Source organism: Lagopus muta, chromosome 5, assembly GCF_023343835.1.
Source record: "Lagopus muta isolate bLagMut1 chromosome 5, bLagMut1 primary, whole genome shotgun sequence".
NCBI lineage: Eukaryota > Metazoa > Chordata > Aves > Galliformes > Phasianidae > Lagopus > Lagopus muta.
In genome coordinates this window covers 33625801-33643090 of record NC_064437.1, presented here as the reverse complement: position 1 = coordinate 33643090, position 17290 = coordinate 33625801, and the positions used below count along the sequence as shown (strand labels likewise).

Genomic DNA, 17290 nt, shown 5'->3' with positions numbered 1-17290 from the left:
TAAATATAGAAATAATAATTATTAAATGACAGGGAGATATATATATATTTTTTTTACTTGACCCATTATGCTAACTGTATCCTATTAGGTAAATGCAGTCTTCAAATTTGGCATCTCAGCAAAGACTGGGAAGACTTCTGCCAAAGGCTTCTTTCAGTTGGTGTAAAATGCAACAAGAACACAGAGGGTTTTCACCCAGAGGGTGGTGAGGCACTGGAACAGGTTGCCCAAGGAGGCTGTGGATGCCCCATCCCTGGAGGCATTCAAGGCCAGGCTGGATGTGGCTCTGGGCACATAGCAGGGGGGTTGAAACTGGATGATCATTGTGGTCCTTCTCAACACAGGCCATTCTGTGATTCTATGAAGAACAAGTTCTATACCCAGAGCAGAAGAGGTTATTAGTAACAAGCAAAGAGTTTTGGCCAAAGGGGTCAGATACATGAAATCAGGCTCACTATCTCTGGTGTCAGCAACAGCATATTTGTCATATGCGGTGATGCTCCCATAGTATTATTTATTTCACTCTTTTTCTTCACCTACCTCACAGCAACAACCTTATCCACAAGTTTCCCAGTCAGCTGCAAAGAGTTGCTGCCAAAGCAAAGTCCACTCACATCTGCAAATTTTAAAATACAAAAGTATGAGGCTGGCTGCTCTAGAAAAGTTTAACATATTTTAGAATCCAGACATTGTTTTATTTCCTTGATGAGCACAGCACATTGCTATTCTGAGATCTCAGGTTGCTTGATATTTATATTTGACAGACATCTCTCAGGAAGATTTTGCCATTTGGGTCCTTGTTATGAAAACCTCCTCAGTGCACAGTGAGTCCTCCATCAGAGAAGAACCACTCAGAGCAGCACTGGGTTTGCAGCCACATTAGGATAGCCTGCAAAGGAGCATAAAGAGAGGCAGAATTTCCCGAGTTATGTGATTTGTTTATAAAACCCCCATTTAACCTACAGCTTCGGGGGATTTTAACATCAGGTAAACAGGATATGCTTAATTTGCTTAAGACCTGAGTGTTTCTTATGCAAATTATATGGAAGCAACTGAATTGTTTATAAACACTGTTATTCTGAAAGCAGCTCTGCTAGTCTAAATACTTAAGCACCAGATTTTTCTGGCATTTTTTATAAATTAGTCTTTTACACGAGAGCTTCCCCATTGTCTTCACTGGCTCAGACATTGTGTGTGAGCACAGCGGTCAGATAAATACTCTCATATTTGTGAAGTGTTCCCCAAACATTTCGGGTACTGCAAAAAAGAAAGAGTACTGCACCTCAGAGAGGTGTGTCAGAAGCTGCTTTTACAACATGAACTGAATTCTAACACTTCAGAAAAGTTTTTTTTTAATTATATTTAAATTGATTTAGTTGGAAAAGACCATGAAGAGGTGGGTGAAATCTATTATAGCCTTTATTTCACATCCAAAAGAAGAACCCATTTTCTCACCTCCATAAAAGTGATGGTTGTTGCAAGCCTGGTCTTCAGCTGGGTGGCCAGCCTTCAGGGACTGCTGCAATACAGGAAAGCTTTCAGATTCAACCCCCTGGGGAAGGCAAACAACAGCATTGTTTAGTGTTGAAGTTATGACAGAAGTCGCTGTCAAAGTCAACTCCAAAAAATCTACACCACATTTCTTCTTAGAATCAGCACTAACGCAACTTGAAATTCACTCATATTCTAAATGTGCATTCACTTTTCTATGCAGTTTAAATTTAAGAAGGGATGGGGAATATTTTTAGAACAAATTTCCATAGAAATTTCAGAGTGAACTGAAAATGAGTACAAAAGGCAAAAAGCTTTTCATCTTCCTAAGCGTATTGTTTTTCAAAAAGTACAAAAGACGCAGATGATGATAATGTGAAATCCAATCTCATTGCTACGCATGGGATGATGCATGGATACTGAGGAGTATCCATTTTGTGATTAGTAAAAGCTCCTCATTTGTTTTATCCTACCTTTTTATCTCATTCCTCATCACTTTTGAAGCAGAACTATGTTTGAAAAGAATGTATTGAAAAGCCTGATGATTAAATTACTGTCACCTTCTACAAATGGAGATTCCATTAATCTACAATGTCAAATACATCCATAAATTACAGCAGAACTTCCGAGACGTAAGTCCACAGCACTGTCATAATCAGGACAGCAATGCTACATTATGGATCTTTAGAATCATAGAATGGCCTGGGTTCAAAAGGACCACAATGATCATCTAGTTTCAACCCCCTGCTGTATGCAGGGTTGCCAATCACCAGACCAGGCTGCCCAGAGCTTGGCTTTGAATGCCTCCAGGGATGGGGCATCCACAGCCTCCTTGGGCAACCTGTTCCAGTGCTTTACCACCCTATGAGTGAAAAACTTCCTCCTTCCTCCTTTACATCCCTCTTGAGCACTTTGAACTGTGGTATCCTAAGGGTCCAACTTTTCCAGTAAGAAATCAATCCAAAACACAGAACTGGATTCCATGTGCTTTGGAAGAACCTTCTTAAATATCTTAAATCCAGCCAGAAGGCAGGTGGCTGCAAGGCTCTCAGGCCCATCTTGCAGGGAAAGACCATGGCCACAGGTAGTACCCATCCCCAGCACAGGCAGTCCATGCCAGCAGATCACTATATTCCAGTGCTTTTGGAAATAAAAATCTGTGGCAAAAGTTATCAAAATGCAACTCTTGCTAGGTGAGAGCAAACTTACAATGACAGAAATACGTGGGTTGAGGTGTTTTAGTGCAGCAGCTGAGCCTGCCAGCAAGCCACAGTGGCCTCCTGCAGGCAAAATCACTGCGTCCAGCTTGGGCACCTGCTCGTACATCTCTAGCCCCATGGTGCCAAGGCCCGACAGGTACACAGCACTGTCCTCCCTGTGGAAAAGAAAGGCACAGATCAGCAGGGCTGTAGGAAAAGCATATGAGTAAATGCACAGTGAAGCCAGGAGTTGATGTGGTTGTAACACGCTTGGTGAAGAGTGATGTTCTCTACCAGATGAATATGTTGTGCCATTGACAAACAGGGAGGAGCAAAATCAAAATGCGAGAAAAAAAATTATGACAAAAGAAAACCCTACAAAAAGCAGAGGTACAAGTGCTGTAGGTATAGTCAGGTCAGCAAGTGCCTCAAGTCACCTGAATCTCTGCATTTGGGCCTAATAGGGGTGCTAGTTATCACATAGGAGTGGGTCCTACAATTAAAGCAGTAAACAGCAATCAGTGAGAATGTGCAGAACGGTTTGACCATGGGTAGGCCTTCCAAATAGCATTTAGGCTGAAGAGCCCATTGCTCTGTTATCAACACCAGGGATTTGCAGAGCTGGTAAGGAGACAAACCATTTTTGTATTGTCACCATTTCTTAAGTTCTATGAATTCTGAATGTTCTGAATGTCAAAACTAAAAGCAAAGTCTGAAAAGAAGTTCTTTTTCTCTTATAAGTAGAAGTGCACATCCATTATAGTTAGGAATTTTTATGAAATTTAAGCAGGTTTTTTGTTGTTGTTTTTTTTTGCAAATACCAGACTGCTCCGGAATTGTGTCTTTTCACAGACCAGGGCCAGTATCTGATGCTTTCACATTGCTTTGGAATACCTAATGAAAAGATAAGCAAAGGATTTCTCTGCCAAAACTCTCACTAGCAAAACACTTTCACACAACGGTAATTTAATGAGCAGAACGAGGACAAACAGAGTCAAAACACTGAAGAAATGTCCACTGTGCAGTCATATGATTTACTTGGATCTGTTTCTAAAAAGATGTTTTAGATTTTATTTAGATGTTGGCAATGCTGAAAATGTAGGATAAGACAGACAGAGTCAAGAAGTTACAGAGGAACCAGTAACTAAACTCTTGAATTTATTGTGTTTATCAAAATACTTAGGGAGCTCTCTTCCTCTTTTCTATACATAACAAAATTTTTGTAAATATTATTGCCTCCTGATTTATTTACTTATTTTCTGGAGTCTTATTCACAAATAAGATTCAGAAGTTAGTTGTCCCTGCAATTCTGGGGACTTGCAAAGATGAATTAAAATGTGGAATACTCAACTTATGAACAGAACTGCTCTGACTAAAAATTGTTTCCAAAGGAGAGTGCTCTGTACATAAAGGTTGATTAGACTTGAGAGTTTTAGATAAACACGGGTTTTTTACTAGTATCTAATTAGAATGCCAGTTCACTAATTAGCCTTAAGTTTCTTGTAATAAATGGGTGATTTTATTTGCACTGTGATTGATAATTTTCTCTTTCAGTATCATATTGGAGGAAGGGCAATGAAGAGGAGCAGATAATTTTAAAGATTGTATATTCAAACATGTATTTATGAGTGACAGGTAGAAATCTGGCCCTTTGCCTTCTGAAACACACAACATATCAACAATCAAAATGGGCTGCCAGGCTGCAGGTTGACAATGAAATTCTGACTTGGCAGTTAGCAGGCTCTAGTTCTGATGAAGGGCTCCAAAGCTACCTGCTGCCCTCCTTAGAGAGGTAGACTACCCAAACCAGAAGGGAACTAGGATGTCTGATTGGTATTTGGATAAGGAATCACATGAGAAAAAATTGGACTCCCAAGGAAGGAAGGTGCGTAATTCATTGTGGCACCCTGATATCTCACAAATCAATCATTCTGACATCATCCCAAAGTTACACTGTGATTTAGTGGCAATCTTCAGATTATATTTATCATAAGGTCCTGACTGACCACCTATAGAAACTGGAAATCCTGTGTTACCTGAGCAGCAATTACGTAGACTTCATGACCGAATTCCACCTTGGAAAATCACATTTCCTTCCTGGAATTTTACAGGAAGTTACAACTGGATGAAAAATTCCCTCTCCTAATTCAACAGCTGCACGCTCATTTTCATAACACTGCATTTTAATTGCACTCAAGAAATGGGACGCACTGACATGGACACACCCAACTACAGGACGTTACGTGCACAGGTGAGACTTAAGAGAGGCATGTAATGCCTGTTTCAGAAAGGAAAGAAGGAGTTGCTGGTTAAGGAGATCAGAGAATCCACAAAGACACTTTTCTTTATCCCAGCAGTACTGCAACAAGCCTGATCAATAAATACATTTCATCTCTTGGATCTCATCTGCCTACCCTAGTAGAGGACAGAGTCCTGGATCGTTGCAGTTGTTTTCAGTATTCACTTCTTACTTACATATTTTTTTTCTCTCCTATATTCAGTGAGCAATAAATAAAGAAAACAAACCCACCGGCTTTCATTGTGTGAGAATGCTTTTAGTATGTGGAAAAGCATTACTGTGATTTTTTAGGTATCGAAGGATAGTGTTGCTGAGGATTCTGGGCAACTAGAATTAAAATAAAATAAAATTCCATTTCAGAAGTTCCTTTCTAAAGCAGGATGGCTAGTCTTTTATGAGTGGCTTTGGCAAATGGTGGTGAATATATGGCAGAAACACTGAAGATGACTTCTATCCATACATTCACTTGCCTCTCTGGGAAAATGCTCCCAGCCTATACCTAACAAAATGTGGCTCACAACTCCAAGCTTTTTTACATTGTCGCTATCTTTCAAGGTTGCTTTTTTTTTTATTTTTCCTTCAGATTGTGAAAAAACTCATATGTGAAGAGAAACATTTTAATTAAACGTAGTGATAAATTGGATATCTACTTCTTACTACTTGAAGCAGAATAAATCAGTGTTTTGACATTATCAATGATAATGTCATTTAGAACTCATCAATGCCAGATGATTTACACATACTGTCCCTAGAGCTTCACGTGCCCAGAAAATATTGCCCTTACATAACACAAATAATTATTTGGGTAGGAGGTGAAGATTAAACATGAAATTATAATACAACAATTATTTATTATGTGCAAATGCAATAGCTGATGCAAGCCAACTTGGAGCGAATGCACTGATTGAAAAACATCTGTCAGAAATTTGGAAATCACAAGATTATGGAAAGCTATGGTTTCTCAAAAAGAACATGACTGGTTTTAAAATTCAGTGGAGTCTAGGGTACCTTCCTTGCAAGTCTCAGTCTGAGGAAAGGCTGAGCCCATGGCAACAGCTGATGCGCACCAACCAGCCCTGCGGCCTCCAGCTGCTAGCAGAGCTCCCTGTGCAGCTGTAGAGTACAGTTTTTAATATTGCTTCCCTAGTGAACCAGTTAGGAAAGAATTAAGGACTCTTTATATCTTGTTCATTCTGAAATCCTCTTTCCAAGCAATATCACCCATTATCACTGTGTTTGTGGCAGTAGGGCTAACAGCCCAAGGGATCAGGCTCTTACTTCAGCAAGAGCTGTATCAACTCACAGTGGTGGATAAAGCCTTGCAGCCTACACAGAGGCAGCAATGGCCTGGGTGTGAGACTGCAACTTAGTGCATCAGAGGGAGCTGTGTCATGATAGCGATCCACCCCTCTGCCCTTTCAGTGATCTTACTTCAAAAAAGCTTGGAAGAAAGAAAACTGAAGGCAAAGGCAGAAGAGACCGCAAAGAGAAAAGGAAGAAAAGGAACACTGAACCAGTCCTAAATAATTCTACCTCTTGCTCTAATTGTATTTTTATTAGACCTGGCTTATTCCATGAGCTCAAATAGCTCACAAACTCCATTTTATAATTAACTACTTCAACTTTCAGTCATCCTTAGCTACTTTAAATACGTGTGTGAAGTAGCCTCCTAATGAGCTTCCTTCAAGGAAAAAACAAATTTGACAAGTCACACAAGATATTTTGCAGCATTAATCTCTTGCTCTATCCTACACTTCCAAACCCTTTGTGTTTAAGGTTAACTTTAACCCACCTTGATCCTGAGAAAGAGACCAAAAACAGACCGAACCTCAGTGCATACTGACATGTTTCATAAAGATTTAACATATACCTGTAATTTTATATAAATATAAATATATATATATATGTACACACACACACACACACAAGATATATTCATCCCATGAAGTTCCTGATCAGGAAGTTTCCTTAACTTTGGGAAAATGGGAAGCGCCTCATTTTGGATTCCATTCCAAAGTGTTACAGAAAGATTTACTGTTTGCACCTTAGAAAATAAAAGTACCTCAGTTACAGGAGCCTTTTGATGATATATGAGCAAATGTTCAGTTAATGACAACTAATCAAACCACTTGTTTTTACTTTAGTGCTATGGTCTTTCTAAACAATCTGACTTCCCACTTACTCTTCCAGGTAGAGATAACCATTTTCCTGTGCCAGCCTTCTTGCATGCATCTGGGAGTCCTTAGCTGTAGTGCCATAGGATATAACCATGGCACCGTACTCACGGCACATTTTCACTCTGGCAGGGGAAGTGCTGGTTGACATGATGACAAAAACTGGGATACGAAGCTCTGAGGCATGGTAAGCAACAGCCATGGAAAAGTTCCCATCTGAAGCCACAATCACTCCCTTCCTTTGCTGATCCTAAAAACACAGAAAAGTTTAATGCACATTATGCAGTATCACAAATTTGTCTCATATAATTCTTGATCAGCCTAGTGGTCCGACATTTTTCTATTAGGAAGTTCTCTTTTCCTCTGCTGTCTAATGATCTTAGGGTATTATGAAACAGTACACATATCTGAGGTGATTTTTAGACACAGAACTAAGACAGCATAAGATCAGTCCCTGTTCCTGGATTGAGATCCTTTTCCTCATCCACTGTCACTTTCATCGTCACTTCAAATTTGGTGGTTTCATGTATCAGAACACATACACATATAAGCAATCCCATCTAAACATCACAGGAAAACAGAAGGTTACACTTTGCCAATTATTCTTTCAAACATTTTAAGTATTCACCACTGGATTGGCCATGCATAAGTACAACATGTTACATTGAGGCATTTTTCCCCCAGAGGGTGGTGAGGCACTGGAACAGGTTGCCCAAGGAGGTTGTGGATGCCCCATTCCTGGAGGCATTCAAGGCCAGGCTGGATGTGGCTCTGGGCAGCCTGGTCTGCTGGTTGGCGACCCTGCACACAGCAGGGGGTTGGAACCAGATGGTCATTGTGGTCCTTTTCAATGCTGGCCGTTCTGTGATTCTATGATTTGCAGACCTATCTATGCTGTTTAACACAGTGGTTCAAAAGTCAAGAAGCACCACAGGTAAAGTCTAATTGTGTTTGATTGCTGTGAAACAGAACAAATTATTTATTTTTATACTTGACATTTTGTTATACCTGAGGCAGTGATGTCAGAAGATAAAGCACACCTCTCTCCTTCACAGATCCCGTGTACTGGAGGAACTCTTTCTTTAGGTAGAGGTCAACTCCATACAGCTTGGATAGCCTGGAGTACTGGACAACAGAAACATGATTATTGTGGTGATGGACCTAAAATTAAGAAAAACCTGCCCCATTCAGGCTGGCATATGAATGCTGTGCAGGATCCCCAAAAAGTACATTTACAAAATCCTGTGCTAGGAGCTCCCACTTGCTGCTCCCTGTGAAAATCAGGCTGCAGAACTTAAGGAAATTGCTTCAGAAACTAAGAGGATAGCAGTTCCTAACCTAAACACCCTAAATTATAGAGACTGCTTAAACAAAACAGGAGAGCACTGGACATGAAATGCTCCTTTACTGGACTTTCACATACCTCCCCACTGCTACTCGTTCTGTTTTTTAGAGCATCTTGGATTCTACAGTAAGGAGAAAGGATTTGAGGAGTTGAATCCTGTGACTTTGTGTAGTTGCTGCCTCCTACATTTTAAAATGAACATTAGTCACAGAAGTGGTATACTTCAGGTATGTCTTTTTTTAAGTATTGATTGTCAACATTTTAACTCTTCAAGTTTTCTTTTTCTGCTTTTTTTAACTGAGGCTTTTTTACATGGCATAAATACAACAGCTATTTCTAGCAATGGAGGCGTCCATCTATACTCACCTGTAGCAACCCAATGTGTGAGAGTCAATGTCCCACCCTCTAACTTTTCCCTTTTGTAACCTTGCCCTTATCTAGGGACCACGGATACCAAGTCTGAGGATACCAAGTCAGCACAGTGCAGCCTCTGCTTGGCATCCATAAAGCCAACACAAAACAACACAAAAGTTCCTACATCAGGGCCCAAATCAATGTCCAATTCAATTCTCAGTCCTTGTTTCCCTTTACTTAATACCTCTGTAACATCTGTCATGAGCATGCATCATGCTATGTCTCAGCTTCAGGCAGATTGCTGACTGAAGGAGGATGCTTCACTCATGGTACTGCCTGGAGTTTAGGAACCAGGATGCAAAGTATTTGTCTGTTCAGTTAATCGAGTAAGTTTTAGTCAAACTTGCTTCTTTATGCAAATGAAAGCTCTGAAAGCGGCTCTTACCTCCCACTCCGGAATTCCATTTAAGCTATTTAAGTTAAGGGGCAGAGCTGCCTGAGAGCAACTGTGAATAGGCCCAAGAGAACTTCACTGCCTGTGAGTAGGAGCACTGTCAATGTATGAGGAGCTCCATATCACACAGATGCCTCTGCAGGGACAGAAGATGGGCACTGTGGTTCACACTCCTTTTCTCACACTGTGTGTAGAGCAGGAGCCATGCTTAGGGAGCAGTTAGGGAGTTAGGACTGAGGTACAGATCCCAGTACTTGGGAGTTGTTTGTCAGATCCATCCAAGCAGGGGGTGCAAATGAATCCTGCTGTGGGCATGTGGCCAAGACTACCCTTATTCTGGGAACAGAGCCAAACAAAAAAAAACAACAAAAAAAACCTACTGAAAATCATTATGATACCTCTGGATCAGGCACAATCAGTGCTGTGCACTGCAGACCCAACTGACCTGCACCCACAGACTGCCAGTCCCAGATAGGGGCTCACGCATCACGTTCCCTTTTCCATGCAGTCCAGAAAGACAACTGACAGCTGGTGAGGCCAGTGGTGTGCCCAGGAAGACATCTCTGCAGAGTGACTTGGGGCTGCTCTGCTCAGCTGCCACTTAGCAAAGACTCCTTTCCCACAGCAAGAAAAAAAGGAGATCAGCCAATCAGTGCCTACAGCCGCCTTCCTGAGGAGCTCCCAATAGCAGAAAGACATCTTGAATCCAATAGCTGAAGTCTGCACTGAAGAAATGGTGCAACTGCACCTCTCTTACGTTTGAACAGATGCTTCTGCATCTACAATGAGAGCGTTCCCATGTGTGTGTTTCTCAATGCCCTTGTTTTGTTGAAGAAGCATGTGGCAGAACCACCTGGTCACAGTACAGAGCCAGGCTTCCCAGGCTTCCCAGGCCAGGAAGCAATATCTGATCCTTCACACTTCCCAGATGCGTGGGCTGGTTCCAAAAAAGACCCCCTCACATGACTCCTTACTCTGACACTAACACAGGGACTCCCTGTAGCAAGAGTTTTTCACCAGGAGCATAATACCACATTGCATTAAGTCAGTGCCTAATGTGGTTTATCCTTTGTTTACAGGTCACTGCAATCTTCGAGGATTACACTTTGCAGTTAGCACAAACAGGTAAGTAGAAAATGATTACTGACAGTTCACAACAACTAATATGAACTCAGGCCATCTCACACAAATCCATCTGCTACAGTGAACGCTCTTCATTCATTTCTGACCAACTTCCATTAAAAAAATAAAAGCACTATTAAGAGAGCTTAAAGACATAAGAATCCCCTACCATGCAAGGGGTTTTCTGAACACCGGATTGGATTTTGAAAGCTGCTGCACTAATGTCTTCAAATCGAATCAGTTTGTTGTGGCTGGACAGGCTGGTCCTGCTGCTTGACTGAGGGAGGAGGGAAAGGGCATCCCCAAGTAACTCCTCATTACGGCTGACTATCTTCATTTCCCACGTCTTCACGTCCCCATTGAGGTAATCCTCCTCAACGAAATCTTTCAGTCTTTCGGGGTTGATTGGTGGTGGCCTCTGCCCAATGTGTCCATTTCTTATTGGCCCATCCTTACAAAGGCGAAGATCACAAAGTGCTGGACCATCTTGTTTCTTTATTTTACTGTCATCCCTGGAAACAAATAGGAAAGCTTAGATGATTAAAGGCTTGAATTTAGCATTTAAGTTACTCTTAAATCAATTGCACGTCTCAGTTGCTCTTTGCAAGCTTCAGACTAAATTATTAACATCTTCTTAACTATCTTGTAGATGGATTGAAAGCTACTGTGACCAGCCAGTTTTTACTAAAGGCACAGATGACTTGACAGGCAGACAAATTGTGTCATAACCAATTAAATAGGAAAAATATCATGCACGCTGTCTGGACAGGCAGAAAATACTTGCTCTGTGGAAAAGAGCTGATAGTGTGCCTGGCCTGTGGATATAACTGTGCAAATAGTATGAGTCTCTCTACATAAAGTAGAAGGAGAAGAATCTCTTGGAAGAGATTATTTTCTAAAAAATCAGCATGGTAAAATATGTCAGAGATAGACCATAGGCCAAAGACAAAAAACATTCACCAGCTTTGCAAAGTAATTTCAATTTAAGCTATGCAGTCATTCATCAGCAGAATAGGTCAAAGCAAATGTCATCCTAATTCTAGAGCAGCAATGTGCATTGTAATAAGTTCGTAAAAGAATTTCAAAAATATTAAGAAACAGCTGCTTTTTGAGCAACTGCCCTACTTTTAACAGTCCATTTTCTGTGTGGTTCCATAAGCTATGCTTGAAGCTCTGCTTCCTATTACACCTCCAGTTGTCCCATTGAGGAGTTCCCGTAACAATATGAGCAGCGCAAGGGGTTCTTTTTAGTGGGAACTATTAGTGATAGGTGGATGGTTGGACTGGATGATCTTGGAGGTCTTTTCCAACCTTGGTGTTTCCGTGATTCCGATTCTGTAATATTTGAATCAAGTACTATACTGGTGGCATCAGTCATTCTTAAATCTTCTCTCTCCAAAATGTCTTGTATCAGTGCCTATTTTCTAAAACATACAAACAAATAGATAATTGATACAATTTTAATTTATGTTGACATTCATGATTTACGACATTGTCCCAAGAGGTATCTTAAAGCTGATACATCCAAAGAGCAGACATTATGTTTTCAAATTAAATAGTGTATCAAGTAGATCTGTTCTACACTTTGCTGCTCATTTCTTCTCGTTTGGGGTTAAAGAGTTGGAACATTTAGTAAGGATGTTTGAGTTGCTGTGTTAGGCCTCGTGCACGTTAGTGAACTTAATGCAGATATGAGAATCAGATCAAACTGGCAAACTTGTCATGGCACAGCCCACAGATCTGGAAACCAAATGGGACTATTGCATAAACAACAACTGCTGTGATGTAAGGGACCACACCTCTGCTAGGAGCTCATCTCTGCCATCCGCAACGCCCCCAAAGAAGTAAAACCCTTTTCTACACAGTAGCAGATTACCACTCCAAAAAGAATAGAACATATTTATCTTATCTCTAGTTCTCTAATCATGTTATCTAAAGTGTTTAGCAAGCATTAGCAATGAATGATATTATGCTGGGTTTAAGCATAGAGTGAAATACAAACATAAAATATAACAAGCAAAAACCTATGATTTTTTCTAGGTTATTTTTTTTACTGATTGGAATTTGAAACAGGAAATACATTCTCATTTGCTCCCAGTGCCTGCTGCAATGAACTACAAAAGGTCTGTTAAAAAGGTAGGCAAAAGTCCATTGATAAATCAGGGTTCTGCTAGAAAGTACAAATTACAGGGTAACATCCCCCCATTCTAGTGCCATCAAATGGTTTCCCATCAGTCAATATAATAAAAAAAAATTAATTTCTGGCCCTATTCTGAGATTTTCCTTTTTTTTTTTTTTTTTTCTTTTTTTTTTTCTTTTTGGCAGAATAAAGGAGAATTTTGCAGCAGAGCTCTTGTGAGCATCTGCCAAGGTCCCTAATGAAGACAATATCTTATAACCATTAAAAAAAAGTCAAATGTTAAAAATGCATAATCTTTTCAAGCTTGAGATAGTTTTAAAGCACATCTGAAACATTAACATCTCAGCATGTCATATGGAAACAATCATCTGTTTGCGTCTGAAAGGTCAGCAGCCTCGTTAACAAAGGAACTTCATCATCCTATTTTATATACTATTTTCTTTGGATTAATATTTTTTCTCCTTCTATGTCTATATTTTTCAGTTACATTGGTGAATGACATTTCCCCCATTGAACCCATCTGGGTGAACACATGTGCTTTCAAACCTACAAGGGAAGCAGCTGTTTTAGTTATGACAATTGATCACAAACAAGCAACTAATACTCCTGTTGGGTTAGATATATCTATCTCCTCCAGCACAGCCCAAGAACTTTGCACAAGCCACCTGTATTCATTTCCTTCACAAGAGCAGCCAACATCAGCAGTGAGACATGCAGACACCAACCTATGCCTTCCCATGCACAGCCAGAACACAGCTCCTTGTCCAGAGGTCATGCCCAACAGATGAAAGTGCAGAGCCAATGTAAATACAAACCCTGGCGCTAGAAAACATCGCTCCTTTCCAATGAATTGCTTTTCCTTTTTTGGAGTTTGTTTAGGAAAGTTTTCACAAGAAAGTCTGTTTGTCTCCAGCATAAAGCAAATATTCAGCTGGAAAGTTTTGTGACACGGTTATAGAACATGCCATTTTACCTTTAAAGTGATTAGTAAAAGTAAACATGGAAAAAAATCCAACAATTTATAAACCTACTTTTTCAAGAACAGCTGCTCAGCATAACTGCAAAAAACAAAAGAGAAGATCCATATGCAGACATTCCACAAATCATTAAGGGACTGGAAAAATTATCACATTTATCAACAGACAGCTTTAAATAGTTTAAAGTCTCAAAGCCAATACAAAAACAATCTGTGCCAAAATGTACTCCTACAAGGATAAAACACAACGACCCAGAATGGAGCTCTGCTTCTAGGCTGCCGTCTTGAATGCGCTGATATTTTCTCATCAAGTCACACAGCACTGGGGAAACAAGTTTGGAAAAATAGTAATATTCATACAACAATGAGTTATTAAAAGCAACAGAAATAATGTTTAGAAGATATATGGAAGTCGGTCTAACCATGACAGTTACATGCATTGTTCAAAAAGCTATCTATGGCCCAGGAAGATCCTGAGCACTTGTTTGGCAGATTCCACAAGACAAAATGAGAGAAAGTGCCATTTTTGAGCATCTTATTCTTGTCTCCAGACTGTCATTATGGTCACCACTACAAAGAATATACAGCCAGATGGCCTCTTGCTTGGACCCAGTGGTTGGCATTTTGATATCTGGCCCACCTGCAGCAGCGTTGGCATGTTTAGCACCATGTGTCACGACAGTGCATTTGTAGGCAGAAAATAACATCCTCACTGAAAACTCAGTGATTTCCACAGCAGTTTTTGTCACCTGCATTCACGATACAGACTCACTGTGAGGAGAGGCTGACAGCACAGCAGAAGTTTTAGCATCCTTAAAGCTCTACGCCGTGAGAAGAATTTCAAACTCCAGTACATCAGTCAGACTGATGCAGCACAGCGCAAAGAGGCTGCTGCTAAGCCTGAGTGCCACATCAATCCATCCCACTGAATTGGGATAGACCTGCAACCCAACATAGCAGCATGTGCAGACAGACGTACATATATGTACATGTAATCTATACATGGATTTCTTTTTTATTTCATTCTTTTTAATGCTATTGTGGGGAAGAGGTTTCCTCTGTGTTCATATCCATACACTACCATCATCTTCACACTCCACTCTCCCCCACCTCTTTCTTCTCTGCCTCAGACCTCCACATCGCTCTGAAACACTCCTGATTTATTGCCATCCCTTTCTTCAGTACCTCTTAAACCTTCCTGTTCCACCTCAACACATTTTGGCAATATAATCCCTGTGAGCTGTCCTGCTTTTGCAAAATCCTCATTGACACTCCCAGTACATTTGTTTGCATGTCTACGAGTTTTTCGTTTTTTCTCCAAACACAACCAAATGCTGCAATAGCAGCTGTTCTTAAGTCACAGAATCATAGAAACATAGAATGGCCTGAGTTGAAAAAGGCCTCAAAGATTACCTAGTTTCAACCCCCCTGCAGCAGCCTACTCAAGTTGGTCTTGAAAAAGATGATGAAAATGATGATTCATTTCTTGATGAAAAAGATAGAAGAATAAAAAATTGCTTTAGATAGCTAAATGTCATACAAAGGTTACCAAATCACGCAGAACTCACTAATATCCTTCCCTAAACAGAAATACAAAATCAGTGAATAGGAACTCACCTTTGATGACAGAAAGTGGGGCATAGACAGACAGTGTGACTCGCCTAAGACTCCCGCAGGAAGTTCATAGCAGGGCTACTTATTAGAGTGTCTTAAAGATGAGGAGATCATGGCTTAGCTCCTAGCCTGCATGACATCAATGCTAGAGGATGTATGCACATGTGGCCATCCGCCACGGACAGGTACAAAACAACCGAGCCTTGAAACCAAGCTCACTGCAGGCACTGATAACTCCACTTGCCCTGTGCAGCAGTTTGACAAAATTATGTGGTTTTACAGTGAGTTCAAAGGAAGCTGACACTCATACAGGGAATAACCAAGCCTCATTATTACCATTTAAAAAATGTACCTTCAGTTTTAGCAATTCAGAGAAACTGCAGCTGGAGCCCAGCAATGTATCTGCATTCACTGATGAATTCATCCCCATCTTTCTGTACTTATTACTATAATGTCTTTGCTTGTTACTGGCACTAGCAAGTAGGCACCAACTGCAAAAAAGATAATGTGAGAAAAAATAACCTGAAAGCAAGAGGAACTCAGAAGGTCACCCTCCTGGTTACCTCTGCTCCAACAGCTCCCAAGTGTCCCTCGTACAGACTCTTCTGAGCACCTTGCAGAGAACTCTCATGTTGTGAAGGTCAGATGGTCAGCACAGAACCCTGCACGCAGCTTGACAGTTAAAACTCTTACAGAAGTTGACTCTTCCTCTTGAAGCTAAATCTATTCTGCATTCAGACGTTCTCTTGTGATTAACGCATTTCATAATTCACCCTTATACTACAGAAGGGATGACATAAACATAATGAGAGGAAAATAACAGTTCTGTGATCAAGTGACTGGTTGAAGATTCTCAGTTCACTGCAGATATGCTGTGTGACTTTGGGCAAGCCATTCTTCAGGTGTGAGAGTGGGAACTTCTCATCCCTTTTGGTGTATTTTCTCTCAAGCTGTCTGTTCTATAGGGGCTTAGGTTTCTTGGAAAAATATGCTTTTAACTTATGCAACAATTTGTAGAAAGTGGGACATTATCACAGAAATCATAGAATGGCCCAGGTTGGAAAGGACCTCAAGGATCATGAATCTCCAACCCCCCTGCCACATGCCGGGCCACCAACCTCCACATTTAATACCAGACCAGGCTGCTCAGGGCCCCATCCAGCCTGGTCTTGAACACCTCCAGGGATGAACAGGGCATCCACAGCCTCTCTGGGCAGCCTGTTCCATTGCCCCTTTTTATCCATCATCTGGGAACATCACATCTTACTAGCAATGTCCAGATAATAAAGCAGGGGGAGGAAACTAGGGAAAAGATTATGAGTGAGTTTGTGCCAGCACAGCTGTGTCACAGAGGTGCAGCCCAATGGTCAGTGCCATGCAGTGGCTCTGGACACTTCCTAAATTCCCCCCCTTGGCTGAACACAGCAATACAAACAGATTATAAGCTCCGGAACAAAGGTAGGTACTTAACGTCTATCACAGCAGAATGCTATATGACCTGTCCCAAGGTAAATTTTGGGCAATCGATAGGCCTGCCTGAGATTTTCCTAATACATGCTCACAGAGAAGTCACAGATCTGAGCATCAGCTTCAAGTACTCACAGCTCCACTGCTTCCAGTGGATGACTCCAGGAGCACCTCACAGCCACAGAACCCCAGGAGACATTGGAAAATTACCAACAATCTTTTTTTTTTTTCTTTTAAGAAAGGAAAATAGAAATCATTACCTATATAGCACAGCGACTAAATAAACAACGAGGCGAAGCAAAACTCCAACTATGACACAGTAAGGAGGCAGGAGGGGTCCAGGGGAGGTCATGTCCACAAGTCTGGCCCTGGGTGGACCCAAAGGGCTGACCAAGGCCCCCGCAAGAAAAAAGGAGCTCTAGTTCTAAGTCAGACAGCAATACTCTCCAACCTTTGCCAGAAAGGATCGTAGTCTTCATCTTCCCTGTAGCGGTCCCTGGGAGTTCTGTTTTTTAACACCCTGGAGTAGATCAACTGTGCTGCAAAATTCATTGTAATTCCGGGTGCAGAGCACAGCAGAAGGGACACACTTGCCTGCGGGCACCACCAGCCCTGCACTGCCTGGGTGGGAAGAGCAGGTGACTTGTTGGGAGCA

At 41.1% G+C, this 17290-nt stretch overlaps 1 protein-coding gene across 5 annotated transcripts in view; it reads right to left on the bottom strand.

The window, feature by feature from the left end:
* LOC125693143 (L-threonine ammonia-lyase-like) overlaps window positions 1-17290 on the bottom strand; it is a 28061-nt gene extending 10771 nt beyond the window's left edge. The window contains exons 1-8 of one of the 5 annotated variants that reach the window (XM_048944674.1): window positions 17087-17290; window positions 13610-13636; window positions 10608-10950; window positions 8172-8288; window positions 7172-7413; window positions 2701-2866; window positions 1456-1552; window positions 541-616 (exon numbers count right to left, since the gene is read on the bottom strand). In XM_048944674.1, the coding sequence (XP_048800631.1) occupies window positions 541-616; window positions 1456-1552; window positions 2701-2866; window positions 7172-7413; window positions 8172-8288; window positions 10608-10950; window positions 13610-13636; window positions 17087-17187 (1169 nt within the window). In that variant the 5' untranslated portion in view covers window positions 17188-17290. Of the gene's footprint in view, window positions 1-540; window positions 617-1455; window positions 1553-2700; window positions 2867-7171; window positions 7414-8171; window positions 8289-10607; window positions 10951-11749; window positions 12624-13609; window positions 13637-16895 lie in introns of those variants that run through there. The other 4 variants (XM_048944676.1, XM_048944677.1, XM_048944675.1 and 1 more) reach the window with 4 other exon arrangements.